This window comes from Pholis gunnellus (genome assembly GCF_910591455.1).
Source record: "Pholis gunnellus genome assembly, chromosome: 11".
NCBI lineage: Eukaryota > Metazoa > Chordata > Actinopteri > Perciformes > Pholidae > Pholis > Pholis gunnellus.
In genome coordinates, this window is record NC_136538.1 from 16975990 (window position 1) to 16997034 (window position 21045).

Sequence of the window (21045 nt, forward strand, 5' to 3'; positions counted from 1 at the left end):
ACACACATCAACGCCCTCCACCTCCTCATCCTTTCTCCGACGCCTCTATCTCTCTACTCTCCTCCTGCCTCCACACCCTGCCTCCGAGTGCGCTGGAGAGAGTCGCCAATTGCGCACGCCGAAGGCAGCAAGTGGGAGTGGACCTCGGCGAGTGTGCTTGCAAGTGTGTTTGCGAGTGTGTGTGTGTCTGTGAACGTGGAGAGGAAGAGGAGAGGAGGAGGAGGAGGCAGAGAGCATCAGCACAGTCCTCCCAGTCTCTCCTCTCTCTTCACGCGCACTCCCACTCTGCATGGAACAATCCTTCCCTCATTGCTTCTAGATGAACATTTCTGTGGCAACGTTTCGCCCGTGAAGACAGCAGCTGCTTGCCGCTCCACTCCACAAGCTCCTACATGCTGGATTAAAAACAAAAAAAAGTGAGAGGAGAGGAGAGGAACAGGGGGAGATCTCTGAACATGAGTGAGGAAGCTAAGGAGAAAGCAGGCGGCGGGAAAGCAGCACATCGCAAGAAGAAAGGCAAAAAGGTATGAGAGAGGAAAGAGCCCTCTTTGTCTTGTCTTTTGCTCAGTTGTTGCTTAATATCAGCAAAATGTGTGTTTTGTGCGTTTGTATGTGAAGTAAGAGGTTGTTGGGTGAGGTGAGATAAATGGGTGAGGTTGATGAACCCATTATAAAGTGACTGAAGGCGTGTTTGACCATGTTGTTACAGGTTTTTAGCAGATTTTTGGAGGTTTGATCATTCATTATGATCAAGTCTTGATTTCTCCGCACATTTCAGATGTGTATGGTCGGGGGGGGGGGGGGGGGTGTTCGTATTATTTGAGAGACGATTTATTCAAAGTACAGCCTGTACACCCCGGTTGTATTTCTGTGAATTTTTACGCCTCTTTACGCCTTGAGTGTTTTTACGCCTCTCTGTGCATGTTGTGGCTCTGACACGAGAAATAAATGTGTGTTTAGCCTCACCTGGAATTCTTCCACAGCCAATTGAAAAGCCGTCTGTCAGCCACCAGTCATTACTGACACGGCGACTGGTCGGTCTGGTTGTTTTGCTGTGGGTGATGTGCAGGGGGAGCAGTGGTATGTTTATTATGGGAGGCAAGGGGATTTCCTCGGGGTTCGGGTGGGGGCAGAAACACAGGTATCTGTTGTGCTGTCAAACTCCTCCACACCTGTGTGTGTGTGTGTGTGTGTGTGTGTGTGTGTGTGTGTGTGTGTGTGTGTGCGTGTGCGCGTGTGCGTGTGTGTACATCTGAGACACACGCACTGTATGTAACGTATGCATAGCTGTCTTCTTGTTTTCCTCAGCAGTTGTTATTATGGCTTTTAATTGAAGGTGTTTGAAACCACAGAAACATGTTTTGACTTATGGATTGGAATGTGTGTGCGTGTGCATGTGCTCACATGCGTGTACTTATGGGTCGGTGGTTCACAGTTTAAACACATATTTGTGGTATGAGCACGTCTGCTCCAGTGCCTCCCATGCTGTTGCGTCAGTGTGGCTAATAGATAAATGAGTTTGTGTGCCGAAAGCCACTGATCATGCACAGTGTCACAAAATACACCCGTTTGCACACACACACACACACACACACACACACACACACACACTGAGTAATTTCCAGACCATTTGAGCTTGGACAGGGTTAAAGCTACATTGGAGGCGGCCCTTGAGACGAGGGATTTGCTGGACAGGGAAAGACCAAAACAGAGCAGAGAAGCCCAGCTACAGCAGATGGCCACTGTACGTTTAACAAGGCTCAGTGAATCTGTTATTGAGGAGAAAAAAAACATTCACTGTTTCCCATTAAATAATTTATAGCTGCTGTGTTATGTGCCACCCTCAGCGGTGAAGCTGTCAGCCCGGTTACTCAGTGACGGCAAGAGACGAGATGAAGTGTTGACTTAAAGGACAGACACACAGTTGGTGGTGTAAGGGCTGTATGTGAGCGAAGTGAACCTTTTCTTTTACCTCAAGACAAACTGATATAAAATAATCGTTGAACCGTATGAATGAAATGCAAATTGTCAGAAAGAAATGCAAATATAAAAGATTAAGTTCGTCAAAATGTATCTTTAGGGGGTATAATATATTCATGATGGTCGTTTCTCTGACCTTACGGAACCAAAATATGTAAAAGCCTTTTAAATATATATATATTATAATTTCCGATATCAGCATAAACGTGGTACTTTTTACTGGCACCTTTTCATTTATTTATTTATATGACTGTCCTAGAAACAGATTGTGTGACAGAGTTACCCCAAAGGGGGTGAATAAAGTATCTTCTATCAATCCATCTAAACGTCTGCAGATTATTAACAACAAAAAAGCACTTCAGAAATATGATGTATTAGTTTGAATATATATATAATACAGAAACTGTGTCTCCATTACATACTTTGTTCACCAGAGAGAAAAACAAGTTGATTTTTACACAGTAAGTTTGTTTATGTCATGAATTTATGTAAAAAGGAAGAAAAGAAATGCGCAGACATAAATATATATAAAAAAAGTGCAAAAACACGTGTAGAGTGCGAACGGTGCTTGAATAAATATGGGATGATTTATGTAACAGATTGCTTTATATACAAGAAGTAGGTGGATGTGACAGCATAAACAGTATATGCAGCGTGCTCATACTTAGATTTGACAGTGATTTTTTTTAAAACCTCGATTCTTCTCAACATCAACTCCGTTCCCCAACAGATGAAGATAAAGGAGGTTGGGTTGAACTCACTAACGGGATTATCACACAGACCAAAAGTTCCCCGTTCATATATTTTCCCCGACGCGTCTCGTTATCTCTCCCACTCAAGCTCCAGACTGCAGCCAGCCAAACCATGCATATTAAAGCGTCGTCACATAATGTATGTCGTTTGGTTGTCGCGTGTACAATGTGTGTCAGTGCGCATGTGCACGCCAGATAACTACGCCAGATGTGTTAATGATTGTAGCCATGGCAACTAGTCCCTGCTCTGAGCGACGGATGTCGAGAGAGAGAGAGAGAGAGAGAGAGAGAGAGAGAGAGAGAGAGAGGAGGCGGTGGCCTGGTGAACTTGGTGGCCAGAACAGAAATATATTTTTCATGAGGCAGCTGCTGATGGGGAAAGCTCAAGGATACAATCAAACATCTTTTAACTGAAGGTCCCAGACTTATCGTGATTATGACGCGGCTCGTAAATCATCACCAAACACCATACTGTGTCTGCCTGTTAGTGGGTGTTTGTGCTCATCAGTGTGTTTGTGTTTAGGTCTAGCGTGTGTGTGTACGTTTGTAAGTGTTTGATTGTGAGTTTGTGTAGCACTTTGATGTTTCTCCAAATGCTCTATGATCTCAGAGAGGCTTAATGATAAGAATGTGATGTAGTGATAGAGATAATGAGGATTGCATAACACACACACACAGTATTAACAGGAATTTGGTTGCATATAGTCCCACCACACACAAGCTTCCGTTCGGGTCAAGCGAAACCCTTTCATCGAATATTCGTACGTGTGTGTGTGGGTTTGTCCGTGCATGGAGTACACTCTTGTCTCTGGACACCTGGTTAGCTGGGCCCTGTTGGGTTTCAGAGTAGTTAAATTGGACAAAAGCAGAAAGAAATAAGGGAGAGAAGTGTGCCAACAAGATGAATGACCCCCAGGGGAGTTTATACAGAAGGATCTCACTTCCAGAACCCTGAACTATAACTGAGCTCAAAAAGAATTCCTCTGCATGGCTAAAAGAAGAGACAAAATGCTTATTTTATCACTGACTTGCATAACCGTTTATGTACACTAGCCTATATCCAATGAGTAAACTGAGAAGAAGAAGGTTGTGTATTATGGTGCATCTGGTGTGAGTTTGTGAATTGAAATTAAAACTTCGATGACGGACAGAGAAAGTAGAGCTCAGGATAACTGTACAGCTCGCCCACTTCAATGCCTTTTCCAAAATAAATCTCAGGAAAGTAAACATATGGTTACATAAGAGACGCTCACACACCAACCAGTGCTTTAGAAACACCATAGTTCAGGTTTCTGGCTTCCTAAAAATAAGCTTCCCTCAACTGCACGATGTGCTGTAGGTTTACAGTTTTAGTTTTAGTGTTTTTGTTGTCAAACACACTGATGGAGGGAGACAGTTGAGAAATGTGGTATCACTGAAACGTCGAAATTCTGTCACAAACAAGCCACTGCTGCTGATCGTATTTTTCCACAGTCAGTTTATTCTGCTGCCACTCCTCACAGTATATCTCACACTTACAAAAAACAGCTGAAAGCGATTCGGAGAGTTCATCTAACGTGTTGCTATATATTTGCTATAAGTGACACAGAAGCTTTTATAAGCCAGCTTCTCACCAACTGCCAACTGACCTTTTTAATGGTAAATGTTTTCTACGGCACCACGGATAGATCCGCAGTAAAAATGAAATGAAGAAATAAAAAAAAAGGACAGATGACTTCAGCGCATTTTCCTCGTCCTTGCACTTTACACAGGACTGTATACATGTCTCTTTTGTGTTGCCTGTGTTGTCTTGTTCCTAATGAGACAGCCAGCCAGGCAGCCAGACTCGGGCAGCTCTGCTCTTTGTCTCGGATGGAAAAACCCTGCCAGAAACAGAGAGCCCCGCGTCTGGAGGACTGGTGGAATAAGCCGTTCTGTGACAGTGCCTTCAAAGAGAAACGGCACATCACATCCCCCAGATAACAGCAGGGCACTGGTGAATGTGCTGATGGTAGATGTGAAGTGTGTGTGTGTGTGTGTGTGTGTGTGTGTGTGTGTGTGTGTGTGTGTGGAGAGAGACTAGGAGAGCGAGAGCAAACTAAGTGCTGCTTTTGTTTTTCCAGATTAGACTAATGGACTTGGCACAGATCAAATCCTTAAGAGGGGTAGGTAATACTTCATGGGCTGTTTGGGCAGAGAGTACGGGGAGAGAATGTGTGTGCTTAAGGGGGAGATACAGTAAATACAGTGTTCTGCTAAAGAGAGCTGAAACACTTCATCGATTAGTTGGTCAACCAAAATAGAATCCATAAATATTTTGATGACTCATTCATCGTTTGTCATCTGCAAGCAAAAATCCCAAAGATTCCCCAGTTTCAGCTTTTCTGTGTTTAGTATAATTGTGAATCTTTTTTGTACTTTTGATCGGACAAAAAAAGATCTTTTTAGACGTGTCACCTTGGACTCGGGGGAAACTGTTATTTACAATCTTACTCAAGAATATATTCGGCAGATTAATCAATGATGAAAATAAGGAATAGTTGAAGGCTTAATCTGATTGTTCATACACATTAGATTGAAACGTGGTAAAATGTGGAAATTACACATAAAAAAAGCTTTTCAAATGTCGAATTACATTCAACTTGTTTTGGGTGTCACGCCAAGCTTCTTCCACAACTTGTTGCAGTCGCACACACACACACACAAAACACCAGAAAATTCTATCGAACTTGAATATTGATGTCAGTATCGGGACAAAATAATCCTGTAACCTGTGATTCCTCATCACATCACCTCCTTGTTTCTGCAGCATAGAAATGTGATGCCTTATGTAAAGACACACACACATGCACACGTGCTGTATCAGAGTGTGGAGGTGTGAGTAAGTGCACATGCGTGCTCCCTTCGGAACCTCTATAAATGTATGCATGCGTGTGTGTAGGTGGCTGTATTCCTGCCGTTTCTGCGTGGATGTGTGTTTGAGGGAGGTAGGCGGCCGCGGAGCCCGGGCACAGCTGCACGCCCCGGGGAGAGGGCAGAGGGAATCGGCCTGTCAGAGCTCCATCACTCTCTCAGATTAACTGTCTCCGCTCCTCCCTTTCCACTGAGGGAGGGAGAAAGGGATGAGATGGAAAAAAAGAAGACAAAGAGCCAGGGGAGAGGAATATGGAGAGAAGGAGGTGAAATAGAGAGGGGCCGAAAAGGCCGAAGTGCGAGCGAGGTGTGAGCCGGAGAGTGGCAGAGGAGTAGATGGAAAAGGAAGTGTGAAGGAGGAGTGTGTGTCTTTCTCCGTCACTCTGGAGCTCGCCCTCCCAAACTGCTGTCGGGGAGGATTGTGGGGCCAGTATGCTTCATCAGGGGGGCTGCTTCAGAAACCCCCTCCCTCAATACTTTCTTAAAAAGAACGACAATCTGACAATAATTTATGCATCGGTTGGCCAGGTGTGTGTTTTTGCCTTCTGATGCAATCGGGCGACACGTCGCACAAACCTCTCAAGCATAATCCGGCCTTTTATAAATCCTGCATGAATGACTGGTTACCTTGTTTACTGACCGGTGATTTGACTGACTTGACTAATCGCTTGCTGGTTTAATTACAAGTCAGCTTTCTGGAAACAAACCTAAGCAGCTTTTGTTGTCGAGACAAAGACATGAGTTTATATGCTCGAGCAGGCGTCGGTGTGAATGCAATCATACAGTACACACAAACAGAAACACGCAAGATGGAAATAGAGAAGCCATGGCCAACTAACAAGGCTGTTGAACCAGACCTAATCAACAAGGGCTCGCCACTCAGCGCTCTGTCCCGCCACAAACCTCCCTCCACACTCGCCCCCTCCATCATCAAAGGCAAGCAATTTGAAGAAATGCCTTGGTGAGTTTCTTTATGTTCTGTCGGCGAGAATGAATCAATACCAGTGAGAGTTCAGCGCAATTTAAGTTGAGTGTCTCTCTCTCCCTGCAAGGAACAGCCACAGTGTTGGGCTGTTATCTGGTACAAGACTGCTTCTGTCTATTAAACACGTGATAAAAAAACTATTTTTTAATTAAGACGAGGTCAGGCCTCAGTCGTATTAGGGCCATTGTAGGCAAACAAATAATAATAATGACAGAGCTGGGGGGAGAGGGGTAATAATCCAAAAAAATCCTCTGAATTTATAAGAAAAATACTTCAGATTATAAAGTCACAAATTTACGAGATCAAAACTCATAAAAGTAGTGTTTTGTTGTCATCACACCACAGAAAGAAGAGTCTATAGTTTTTCTGACTTTATAATTATGAAAATAAATAAATGTATGACTTTAATCTTAGAAATTCAGAGTTTTTTCTTGTAGTATAACCCCCCTCCCTTGGCTCCATATGTTGTTATTTCCCCCCCAAAAAAGTAACCCAAATTTATCCAAATTTCCGGTTTGCTGAATAATATTTTGGGTGAGCTTTTAATCAAAATACAGCAAAAAAAAACTAAAAACAGCCATTCAATATGAATGAAATCGCTGAATCACTCCCTCAAATCTGAATGGAAGAAAGGCCCAAGACTTCCAGCCCTGCTTGGTGACCCGGACTGCTGTTGCTTTGTGACGCGTGCGATGTAATAATGTGCGCCTTCATATCCACACTTGGTGGTGCTTTTTCTCTGCTGGCAGCCTGAACCCCCGGCAGCGTCTTCCGTTTCCCACCGCTCCGTCTGGAAGGCTTCTTTACATCTCGCTCCGTTGTGCTCTTTTTCCATCCCTCCTCTTCCACTCCTTTTTTTTTCCCCTTCTCTTCTTCAAAAAGACTGGAAAACGAGCGAGAAATGGAGAGTTCCACTGTCAGATTTAGAAAACCCTTGTTATCGAGTTTTGGGATCCTCCTTGAGCCTCTCCTGGCTCGGCGTCGCCATGGCAACTGTTAAATGCAACAGGAGCAGGATATCAAAAGCTTTTGTTCTTCTGTACCAAAAGCAATAACGGCGGGTTTACGCTCACCGTGCTGTCTGCCGACCTTGTTGTGACCGCAGCATTTGTCTCACCTGATTTTGTCAATTATACAACAACACCAGCGGGTTTTAACTGCGGCTTAAAATCAAGTCTGAAAACCGACAAAAACACAGAATGCAAACGGTTAAAGATCGCTGGTTTATTTTTAGTCCATACTGAATTAACATGAGTCACAGATGCACTGGCTGTTAATTGTTCTCCCCGCTAAATTAGTACCTCAGAAATGGATGTATGAGGTGCTAATAAGGCTTAACTATACCACTATAGCTATTGTGTGAGGAATGACAAAGATCACACTATTCCCACAGTAAAGCATCAGGCAAAAGACATTTTATCACGTGATGTAAATTCCTGTTTTTCGTGCTTGATGTGTTTATTCACAATAAATGCGTTCAGCAAGCTGTAGCAGGGTGAAACAGTCTAGAGCTGTGGCTCTATCAGGACCCGAATGGTGCCAGTGACAGAAAAACCGATGTCGTTTTCAATTAAATGAACTTAAATTACAGTTTATTAATTGAAAAGGAGGGAAGGGGGGGGTCTGCGTCCGTCACTGTCTCTTTTGTCCTCAGGTGTTTGTATGAATCGGATGATGTATTTTGAGATCGGGGATACATCCACAGTGGAGCCAAGCCAGATGGCTCACGCCTGCTTCCTCCGTGAAATGAGGAATGAAAAGCTCGCTGGTGAATAAAATAGGTAAACTAAATGAAAGATGAAGTGTGTAATCACAGGCAGAGGAGCTAGCTGCAGCCTCTCCCAGAAAAAGGCCATGTGTTTTAGACCCTTCTGCTGGCTCTCAGCTTGACGATGCACTTAACAGCAGGATCTGGCTTCCTCCGAAATTGAAATTGTCTGATAGATCGCCACGGAGCTGAGGCTGTGTTTTGAAATGGAGAGCAGATCGCCAATTTAGCTCCATTCATGTCAAACTGTGGCCGGAAATCCAGGTTGAGGGAAACATCCTGGAGACGTGTTGCACGAAGAAATGTTTTATCAATGTAATAATACATTGATGATGTTCACAGTCTTGGTGTTAGTGTCTAGATTTGCATGTTTCAGACCGACGCTGGCTCCTGGTAATTACTTTTACACACTGCTAATTTGCTTTACCGTTTACATATTGGCGGACACGTAGTTGCTGCCTGGATTTTATAAAAAAAGGGAGACAAAACAAGCACTTTGGTTCAGGCTAAGGACAGGTCATGGTTTTGGTCGATTGATCGTGTGCCTCGTGCTTCAAGTCGCTGTTGACTTTTTCAATATTAAACCCAGACCATCTTTCCCTAACATTAAGCGAGTGCTGTGATTACCTGAACATATAAACAATATAATAATACGACACACGGCTATACAAGCCGACATGGGAAAAGTGGAAATTGCAGAGAAACTAATTAAATCCCATTTTACTGATACGTTCAGTATCAACATTATGCATTTTGTCATTACGTTGACAAAATCGAACAGTGGGATTTCCGTCAGCAGGTGTTCCACAGTGCTCCACCTCCCTCATTCTTGGTTTTATGGTTTTTCCCAGGCTGTCTGGAGGCTTTCTACAAGGCCCCAGCCCCATCAGCGGGGGCTCTTGAAGCGGCACACAGAAGGAGTGCGGGGGTGGAGGGCGGTTTGCCGACTGGGAGGACCATGTTAAATGGGCCCCTTTTTAGACTTCAGTTCAGGTTTGACAGCAGCGTAATGCGAGCCCCGAGGCAACATCACCTGAGCCAGATGGTACAGTAGCTTTGGGGAAGGGGGTTGAAAGGAATGAGTAGGTAAAGAGAAGGCAAGGCAGAGGATGATGACGGATGAGAGATAGACTGGGAGAATCACATCTTTACCAGAGACCAAAGTGTAGAAATTCACGACAGGCGAAGCCACAGGGGACTTTGAGATGTAAAGCGAAGCAAAAAGTGGGAGGAGACGACTTGAAGGAGAGGTGGATGAGTATAAGAACATATGCAAGTGAATGCTCACATGTGTACGCACCTAAAATAAACCCCCGAAGGCATGAGATCCACATTCCCAGGGGCTTCGGTGACAGCGAGTGTACCGGTACAGTTTCCACTGTCACATTATTACGGAACTCATCTCCTTTCCGCTGTCGTGAAAACTGTGCCATTTGTCAGGTTTCAGTGTAAGAACACAAATGTTCACCTCATCTCTTCTGGAACACTGTGTGCCTTCATCTCTCCTTTTTGCTCTCTCAGCTACAGAGCAGAGGAGCCAGACTGATGGGGTGTGCTTGATATTGATATTGATAACTCAATTTCTGTTGCAGACAGACCAACGTGCGTTTGATTTGATGATATGCCATGCTCCTCCGGGATGGAGGCCCGTCTGCTCGCTATTTATCTTTGCCGGAGACAGTTTGGACTTTCACTGAGCCAGCTAGTACCAGCAAACTTTAATTATTATTGACCAGAAAATGTCAATCTTTGTTGCCATGTTGAAAACCTTCAGGACTCCTCTTCCTCTTCTCTCTCCAACACACCATACATTCCCCACATCATTGACTTTAATGATCAGTGGTTATATGTGCTCCATCACCTGCTTCGCTCAGCAACACCCATCCAAAGATGTTATTGCTGTACGACCAAGGTCCACTGTACACACAACAGTGATGTAATGGCCCATTAAATGAAAACGCTGCATCCCATTGGGCCAGCCTCCACTATTGTGTTTCAGATTGCCGAGGATGTGTCTTTTCCCAAGCCATCACTTCTTTGTGTCTCAATAAGGTCGGACATGCAATAAAGGTGTTGTCTTTCTTATATTTTGTGTTTTTGTCGGGCGTCAGCATGAGCATTAGATGGTGATTTGATTGAAGGTGATAAATGCTTCCTGCTAACCGGCAAACAGTAATTCCTGAGCAGCTGTGTTGAGAACCTTGACAGGAAGTTGGCTTCAAATCACAGCTGCTGCGTGGGAGTGCTCAACTTTGTCTGTGAAGGTTGACGATCATATCGGCGTTTCTGCAAAGCTCTTTCTCCATCCAAGCTACATGAGCAGTATTTTCTGCATTGAAAGCACCTGTTCATTAGGGGTGGTTACCTGAAACAGAGTGGAATTATGGATTTTTAAATTGATCATTGATCACGGCCCTTGTGCATAATGTCTTCCAGCCACTGTTGTCATCGTCGTGTACACACACACACACACACACGCACATGCACGCACACACACTGTGTCTGAACTGTGTTTACTGAGTTTGCAATAAGCTGAAGTGTGAAAGTAGCATTGCCCAAGGCTTGGATGAGGCATGTGGGAGTTGTGCAGGGACAGCATGGGGATTTTCACATGGTGATTTTCACAGCATATATACAGTGTATATATATATATATATCTCACAGTTTAAACTTTTTCAATCTTACCATGGCAGAGGGCTTAGAGAAAAATATTTAGAGCCCAAATACAAGCACTGCTGTGGTTCAATAAAGATCTAGGTTCACTTATGCATTTGTGTTACAAATTCAGTATTGAATGGTATTTGGGGGTTATTCAGTTGTAACAGTTTGCCCTCCTGGTATGTAACATTTTGGGGACATCGACAAAACGTAAGTTTTAATCATTTAACTCTTCGTCTTTTGGGGCCAAAACTAGTTCAAAAGTAAATAATACATTGGGTGTCTGAATTTCGTCTCTCCTAAGATAGTAAGTAGTAATAAAAGATATGAACATAACAGATGATGTCAAACTTTTACACGGCACTGTATATATTTTTATACTACGTGTGTTACCATTAAGTTTTGCATGTTGTGGATCGCCCCAGCGTATCTGCAGAAGGCTGGTGTGTCGGTTCGTTTCTCTTTACAGTCACAGGGTTTCTCCTGCCCTGTGGTCACTGACAGTACACACACAATGTGACAACCTCCAGCTGTGAGGGTGTGAGTCTGCTAATTAGATACCCTCTGGTGTGTGTGTGTGCGTGTGTGTGTGTGTGTGTGTGTGTGTGTGTGTGTGTGTAGATTTTTAATAGAACGACCTGGACACTTTACAAGAGGTGATACAGAGACTATTCTGTCATCAGCAGCCATACCAAACATCATTAGTGTGCTAATGTGTAATTCATTTAAACAGGGCCTTGCTTCTTATTTTATTCAGTTCAATGAATAGTTACATCTTTTGGGAAATAGGCCTGTTTGGTTTTTTGTCCCCTAAATATTTTGCTAGCGTAATTTAGCATAAAGACTGGAAACAAGAGGAAACAGCTAGTCTGCCCAAAGGTACAAATATCTACCAACAGCGGAAACTGCAGGAAAAAAACGCCTTTAACGCTTTACTTTACTTATCGTTTTTGTATTTTGATTTTGTAGAGACTAAACCAATGAGATACAGACTGTTAGCTAGAAAGCTGTACTGTGCTTGTAGGCAGATTTGACTGCCTGCTTGTAATTAATTCATTTAAATACATCTACTTTTAAAATCCAACAATATTGCGTCATCATGCAGTTAAAATGTCTATTCATACACATTGAATACGTGCAGGGGGGGAGTGAAAATGAATTACTCTGGGTGATTTGATGTGATTAATATGAGTAGGTAGAAAATGAAGGCAGGGAGCTGTCATGTGGGCAGTATGGTGGGATAGAGCAGCGAGGATGTGAGGATGATGTGATGGCGCCTAGGAGGTAGCTGGGGAAAGGGGGAGCCGAGGGAGGAGAGAGGAAGGCTGAGTCTTCACCCACATGTGTCATGAATAAATCACTGCCGAGATCTCCTTGCTGTCTAGCCCAGCATCATGGACCAGTATGCTTTCATAGTTATAGCTCATCCCAGATGGCCAGGTTTACCCTCAGAGAATAAGCAAAGTCGTGATTTACCAGCTGGGGACTCTTTATGATTGCTTCATCCTTCATCAATTACCCAGCACAAGTGAAGTCAACCTCTTATAAGGTACGCAGGGGGGGGGGGGGGGGGTTAACAATGTGGACATCCCCGGTACTGAATATTACCTGAATGAACAACAGAAAAGAAGGAAGATAGAAGCGAAGGAATAGCCAAAATACTGTATGTGTATACAGAGCTCTTGGTGTCTGTATTGCAGTACACGCACCTGAATCCTCTAACATTCAACATAAAATGCCCGTCTAAAAATCGCTGCCCTCTTCAAAACAGTCGCAGAGGAGGGTGTTATATAAAAGCGAGTGGGAAGAGGAACTCCGTGCCAAAAACAAAAATTGAGTCAAAATTACCAAATGATCTGGTCTTGTCAGCTCAGTACAGTACTGCACACCCGTAGAGACAGTAATGGAGTTGTAAGGGAACAAAGAGAAACCATTTCCTCCCTCAGTGTCATTAAACAATGGAGACATCCTCCTCGCTGGCCAGGACGGAGAGGGATTGAGCGTTTCTGGAAAGACCCATGTTTCACTGTGGCTGTGATTGATAACGTTATTCGTCGTGATCTGCGTGTGTGTGTGTCTGCATGTGTCTTTATTACAGAGGCATGTAAAACAACAGCAGAGGCAGAAAGAACAATAGTACAAAGAACTACTGAGAGATGTGTTTTTCTCTGCATCAGACACTAATAGTTAACAAAAACATGAAACCGAGGACATATGATTGTCTATTGATCAGGGATCAGGGACTGTCATTCTTCTGTAAAGGTAACACGTGTAGAGTTTTTCAAGCCAAAGACAAAGTGCATTAGCGAAGACACAAATCTCTCTACAGTAGTATCGCTAATACTTCTTCTGTTCTAGTGTCAAGTCTGTGGTGTGTCTTTCCCAGCCATCTTTGTCCAAATATCCTACTTAAAGACACTTTATGTACACATAATGTGCTGTAGATATTGATATTTAGTACTCAATACATATTGTGCTTGCAAATTATTGTGCTCACTAAGATTTGGAAGAAGATCACCTTTTGTTTGCAAGTAAAGCTCCATCAACACTGTCTCTGAAATAACTGAATTAAAAAGAAATCACACTTTTTGACCATGATTTTCATAGAGGACTCTTGGTCTTATGACCCGCAATTTACCGTCCCATCAGAGTACAGCATGAAATGATGCAGAACACTCTGGAGAGCTGGTGTAATGCTAAAAACATACTTACCTCGAGCTCAGATTTGCAGATTTGACAGTCATGTTCTGCTCCATTTTCGAGGCGAACATGGATGACACAAATGTATTACAAGTCTCTGCTTGCATCTGATTTCTTTTCCATTTACAACATAGTGAAATGATTCAATAGGCATTAATTGCACCAGCTGCCTCACATTCAATATCGTGCGGTCTGACACAGATCAACACCAATAGACCCATCTCGCAGAGTGTGACATGCAGTGAACCTGTGGGATTGTTGCTATAACACTTATCATCCCTGTATGTAAGACATGAGCAACGTAGGCATCCCGATGAGCAACTGGCTACTGAAGCGTCTCTAGAGTTCCCCTTGTGCCCTACTTCAGTCGCCCAGATGGTAAAAAAATTTAAAAATGTATTACATGCCCAAATAAGCATGGCCAGAAAGACATTTCAAGCATGCATGTTTTAATTACCCACACATCATCCAATCAGGTGATCTCTGAGAAGTGTCATCCTCCATATTACTATCTGCTACAAGGCTGCACTGCTGGAATTTAATTCAATGTTGGTATTTCATTCTCAGTCTGGCATTTAATTCAATAACACCCAACACCCAGATAGTCCTCTGATCAGCGTAATTGTAGGAACAGCCCTCTGTGTGTGCTTAAACTTCTGATACATTTCAGAGAAAGTATTATTTCCTAGCAGAAACTGTCAGCTAATTGTCTGCTTTACCAGCACAGTCACAGTTTGAATTGGATGAAGACAGCATTAGTATTGACCCTACACAGGCCTTTGACGGAGTAATGCTCTGAGAGCTGAAGGGATGGGGCTGACGCTCTGGTAGACAGAGGCAAATTAACTTAACGTGACTTCTGCTCCACTTTAGAAATCAGCACCTAAATGGGTTTACACTGGGTTTAACTGTTTCATAAATCACAGCAAACAAGGAGGAAAAAGGCAGAGGCATTTGAGGCCAAGGCAGGGAGTCTTCGATGTAATATCCAACTTTGTAGTTGGATTAGCCTACTGGGGAGTGTGTCGCGAAGTTCTGAAGGGATTTTCTACGGTGTCAACGGGGACGAGATTGGAGAGGAGGACTCATCTTCGTTCTACAGTGGGGCTTTACCTTATTATTCCTTCTATAATACCACCTAATTGGAGCTGTCAAGCAGCTGATAATCTGTATTGGAGTGCGCCATTCAAAAAAGGCCCCGCACAACCTCAACATTTCTAAGACAGATGATTAGAGAGTGAGCGTGTGTGTGAGTGTTGGAGGGAAAGAGAATGAAAACAGATGATGCAGCTAGTGAGTGAAAAGGCCTAACCCGACAGTGGTTTGTCTGACAGAAATTGTAATGAAATAGATTGGTAATTGAAGAATTCTCCTCTGCTTTTTCCTTCCGTCTTTGAACACTTTTGAGAGCTTCGGTTTCTCTGCACAAGAAAAAGACTCATGATGACAAGTCTGTTGCGCCAAGGCCCCGACGATAGCATATTCTTGTGATGTTGTTGATGTTTTTTTAAGCAGGAGAAGCTTAAAAGATCTATTTTAGACAACAAAATCTTCACCTGTACTTCATGATACTGCACCACATATTTTGAAACCAGTTTGTCCATCCATCCATCCGTCCATGTTCCCCTGCCTCTCAAACCAAAGTGAAACCTTCCACCTTCAGGCCTTCACAGTCTACCTCGATGCAATAAAGCATTACCCACTATCTGACCTCCTTTTCTCCTCGCATTCGCTTCCTCCCTCTGCACGACTCTCCCTCTCTTTTTCTCTCCCTGTCTTCATTCTTTTTTTTCTTCCCCCTTCACTTTCCTCCCTCACTGTCAGCCTCCTCGCTTTCTTGCAGCTGCTTCCGAGTGACGGAAAGGAACTGTGAAAACCTGAAGGAGGGGTAGAGGTTTTTTTTTTTCCTTTTGACTATGAAGCGTAGTAACACAGATGCGCTTTCTCAACATCAAAGCTCCCGTCACTCTCTGGCTGCCGACAAGAAAGAAAGAGAGAGAGGTTGGAGAAGGAATGTAAAACTGACCGATCACCGTTGACATGCTCTTTGTTTGCCTGGGCATCACTATGTGCCTACGTCTATGTGCTTCACAAATCTGCCCTGGAAGTATCTGGAAGTCCTATGTCTATTTCCTCTTTTGGCTCAGCCAGCAGCCACTCAGCCCAGCGTGTGGCATCTGGAACCTGCCTGCAAGCACACTCTAACAAGGCCCCCAGAGTGTGTGTGTGTGTGTGTGTGTCTGATGGAGAAAATGTTTGTCCTATCTGCAAATGTGCATTTCTACCGTTTCTACTGTTGCATTGCATTACGTTGGTTCTTAAGTGCAGCAGATGGCATTAGCAGTGCTGCGGGTCAGAGGGGGACGATGGTGTTTCCTGATGTTGACGAGGACAGACTTCTCCCTCTCTGTCTCAGACGCTCACCTCCTCTGTCTGGGTCAGCCAGTGACACTTTATCATCTGCTGCCTTCCAAAACATTCACCAGCGTATTCGTCTGCATCTGCAACCGCACATGTCTGCATGAAACAAAGTTTAAAACTGAACAAATGAGCTATGTTTGCCCAAGATGTGGCAGTGAAAATACTTTATCAGTATGGCCAAACTGCATTTTAAAAGTGTTCATGTAATGCGTATGGCATTTAAGCCAGGGTCGGAGCGCTTGGTGGTTGCAGAGCAGCCACTGTTTGCATGAGCTTGACAGCAAAAACCATTTCCCACTTTTGTGACTGCTAAGTTTACCAAACACTGTCTTAGTGTGTTTATAACAGTTTACAGATGCTCTCCGTGGAACCATAACAGTTTCCTTATGGTAACTTTAACAGTTATAAGCACAGTCATCACCAGACTGTGTCTATATCCAGTTTTGGAACTGACGAAAAAATTAATTTTATTTACGCAGCCAGGGCCAAAATGTGCTTAGACAGGCAACAATATGAACCCTTTGAAGAGGAATCTGTGTTGGCTTAAAATGGATTAAAATGATTGGCAGCACATCCCTAAAGTAGTTAAATATGCCAGACACAGTTGTGTCTGACATGTTTTTTTATCCGGCTGTAGGCTTGTACAGAAGACAAAGTGAAAGAGGGGGCATCAGGTGGGCACTGAGACGGCTTTTTACTCAATTAGAAACATACAAACAACACTCTGATTCCACGGGGGTTTCAAAAACATCTGGACCGGAGCCTGTGAAGTGCCAGTAGCAGCGCGCTTCTTCTTCTCTTCCCCTGTGATGTTCTATTTGCGGCTCCCGTGTGCGTGAACGTACTTGTCTTTGTTTCCATGGAGACCAAAAGAGGTGTGGAAAATGGTGAGGCCTCACCGTGGTCACTGGCTTTGTCATGCGTGCTGCCAGCCGACCACCACTACTCACCTTTTAATAGCCCTTCCACAGCTGGACGCTTTGCATAGGTACAATTTCTTGAAATTGCTAATTAGAAAGAACAGGTGGTTGTCGTAGATCCAGACCATATCCCGGTGCCAGGTTTTTTTTTTAAAACATCTAAAATGTCAAATATTGTGCTTCAACTCAACTCGAAAAAGTGAACACAGTCGCAATTTGTCACGTTCAGACAAACGCGTTGCATTGAGACATGAAGTCACCGCGACAATTAGCCCAACACAGTTTATTCCAGGAGAAGTTCCCACCAGCAGGCACAGCTTAGTGCTCCTGCTGTACACTCGACCCTCATTTTGATCTGAATTATTCCAATAACGCTGCCTTTCCATCCCTCCCGTTGTTCTCGTACACAATGGCATTGACCCGCTCTATTGTCTGCGGGGTTGTGTCCTCCTTTCCAGCACTGAAAGGCTCATTTGTTGATCTCCTAACTAGATTACCGCTTGTCTGATTAACTGCCTGTAACCCCTGCTGCCACTTGTAGCTGAGCCCGGGCTGGTCTGGGCTTCATGCACGCCCTCACTGTCCCGGCTTTAGTCGGTTCACGGCCATCGATACCCTTTCCCCTTTTGCACCTGGTGAACTTGCGTACAATGTCAGAGACGGTCAGGATTAACTGAAGATGCAAGGAGTTGAAAGGGTGAGTTTGAAAGCACAGTCACGTGGTCATGAATGTTTTTTAATTTCTTTTGATTTTTTTACAGTGATTCTGTTTGAAGACCTACTTACAGTACAACTGCCAACGCAGTTGCTAACGCTAGGCTAACAGGGCTGTGGTAAAAGTACACTGGTAACCTGTTTATCTGTTAGTTGGATAAGCCTATGCGGATCTAAGTAAAGGTGAGGTCAAGTTAAGAACCATGTGCCTCTTCTGTCACTACCTTGATAGACGATGAGGTCAGACACTAATGAACTCTCTTTCACTTTCAATGTTAGCCATCCTTGCAACATGGCCATAGAGATGGCACCGTCTGTCTATTGGTCTATTGGTCTGTCCACCAGTTCAGTCAAGAGAGAAATATATCAATAACTATGGATTGCCATGACATTTTCTACAGACATTCATAGTCCCCTGAGGATGAATCCTACTGATTTTGATGATCCGAGATCACATTTGTTGTCTCAACACCTGTTGAATGGACCAACAGAAAATTTGGTCCAGGCGTATTCTACTCAGAATGACTTAAAATTTTAAATTTGTTTATAAATAAATATTTACAAAACTAATGACATTACCGTCAGAAGTTTGATAATGGACATAGTAAACATTATATCTGCTAAACATCAGCATCGTAGCAGTCCCATTGTGAGCATGTTAGCATGCTGATGCTAGCTTAAACTCAAAGCAAACAGAGCCACTAGCATAGCTGTAGACTGTTCTTTTTCTTGATTAAGAAACATATAGACAGCATAGTTTAAATAGTCATCAAAGAATTACTCAACCATCCTTTATTATGAGCATTGGTTAGTCTTATTGAATTCCATTTTTTTAAAGCCAATTTCCCATGGTTATATTATGTTAACCATTGAGGCGTAGACTTCCTGTTTCCCCTCTGACCCACCACCTTTTCATTCTGGCCCCTGGCTAAGCTGCCACGACAGGTTGAACTCTATGGACGAGAAGGTGAGGACACAATGTGAAGGGGTTGAGGAAGGCGAGTCACAGTGGGGTTTTTAGACACAAAGATGCGCATGGCCGGACTAATTTGGCCTCCAAGAGCTGAAGTTGGGGTGACAGCCATCGTGTGGGGACTGGGGGACAATGGGCTGAGGGAGAATTGTTTGCATGTCTGTATGGCCTTTGCAGCAATACTCCCCACGCTATACAATCACTCAGACCATCTACTGGAGTGACATTTCAGGAAATTTCCACTGATGTGGGGACTGGGGCCCCAGCTGTCAAGACGGAGCAGCAGGGAGGGGTTGGGTGGGGTGAAATGAGTAGCAGAGAGGAGCGTTGGATGTTGCTTATCAGACTTGGCAAGATCTGGCAGCTTTATGGCTTATGGGGGAGAGCATTGATAAGTTCTCCCTCTTCCTTTCTTTGTCCGTCTCTGTGCGTTATTGCTTTCAGTGATAGAGCGAATGATAGCCTCTGTGTGATGTTGGCAGACTTATAAGGCTTATCTCGCAGAATGACATTGGTTTTGTTTTCTGAGCTACCTAAGATGAGATAAATGATGCTCTCAGTTCCACATTCATGAAACCACGTCAGTGCATTGAATATAGATATATTCAGGTCAGGAGAGTGTTTGGGTTCGCGTAGTCTAAGTGGGTTTTTTTTTTTCAGCATTTCAATGAATATTGTTTATTGTTTGACACTTACAGAAGTGTTTCACTGGTATACTGTATGTATTTTAAGTATGTAAGTATAAAGACTAAATTAGACTTTTCTATCCTATGTTTTGGTCAACAAGAATTGCTCTTTTCTTTTTTTTTTTTACATGTATGTAATTGTAGAAGGCATGGGATGGAAATGTTGAGGAACAGTCTTCAGCTTTGTAATGTGGTGAGTGAGAGGACTTGACATTTACACCACCTCTATCTTTCCCAATACCATGCCTTGGATCCAAACCATCTCGTGTGTGTGTGTGTGTGTGTGTGTGTGTGTGTTTGTGTTTGTGTTTGCATGGTGATCATTGCTAAGGTGTGAGTAAGATGAGGTTATTGGATGCACATGACCCAGACTTTGTTTCTATGTGCAGTATGTCTGCTTGCACATGTAGTTTGCAGAGTTTGCAGCTCAGCTCTCACTGTGCAAACACAATTAGCTAATTTGCATCCAATTAAAACTTCAATAAACTCCATTTGTAACCTTTCCATGCACTCTAATTTCCAGATATCGTGTCAGACGGCATTTCGACCTTTTGGCAACACTAATACGAGAATTGGGATGGGCTAAGGGTAGTAGTGCTATATTTCCATCACCACAAGTCGGTCGCACACACCGGCTGTCTAGATGGCTAGCACTTCTGGCCGATATCCGGCCTTCTTCTTTCCAGTGATTGAAAAATGAAGCCTGCATGCGATCAAACATGCTTGCTGTAACTGTAACTAGGCTTGAGGTTACTACTGGAAAACTCAGGCTTCATTCCAGTTGGTTGGCTTTTCATTTCATTCTGCACCCTACATGCGTATATTTTGATAGGAAACGTGTCCAGGAAGTATCTCTGGTCACAGACAGCCTTTGGAAATGGAAATGTTTGAAAACACAATTTTGGCTAAATGGAATTTGTCTACGTTGAACTTGGTGGCAGACTCGTCACATGAAATTCTGCCTGCTGGACGATTCCCAAAGTGTACCAGAGCAACGTAATGAATAGCACTGAGAAGCTGATAGTGCTGAGTATTTATATGTCACCTTGCTTTGAGGGTACTGCTAAAAATAGAGGAAGTTGCATTGGTATTACAGTTGCTGATTTGGCTTTATTCTATTGAGTATTTCTTTGACATGCAGTCATGAAACCTTATATATATTGCAACTTGATGACTGACGAACATGTTCACATAACAGTATCTTGTTAAAATCAATTGCGCTGTACATTGGCCAATAAGCCTTAGGACTATTGGCACAACATTTAGCGGCATACATATACTTGCATGTATAACTCAATACTTGAGTGATCGGTATGCAAATTGCACACACTGTGATATCAGAAACTTGGAGTATGGTAAATATCTCCAGGCTAAAAAAAAAACAAATACAGACTGTAAATGCTCAGGTGGCAGTTGACCTTTCTTCTGTGAAGAAAAGCAATAGCTTGTGTAAGTGTGTGCAAATGTATTTGTCTGTGTGTGCACTCGCACAGCAACACAAGACTTTGGGGTTCTCCGGGTCCGGCAGTGCTTTCCAGGTGGTTGCTTTGTGCGTTTGTGCGTGTGTGATGATACTTTGATATGGGGCTGGCGTAC

General features: G+C 43.5%; 1 protein-coding gene across 1 annotated transcript in view; it reads left to right on the top strand.

Moving 5' to 3' along the window:
- Positions 1-209: 209 nt before the first annotated feature.
- Positions 210-21045, top strand: part of LOC306703005 (ankyrin-3-like) — a gene marked incomplete at its 5' end in the record, with an annotated part of 117523 nt that continues 96687 nt past the window's right edge. Inside the window, one exon of the mRNA XM_079168804.1 lies at positions 210-524. Within this exon, the coding sequence (XP_079024930.1) occupies positions 456-524 (69 nt within the window). The remainder of the gene's footprint in view (positions 525-21045) is intronic.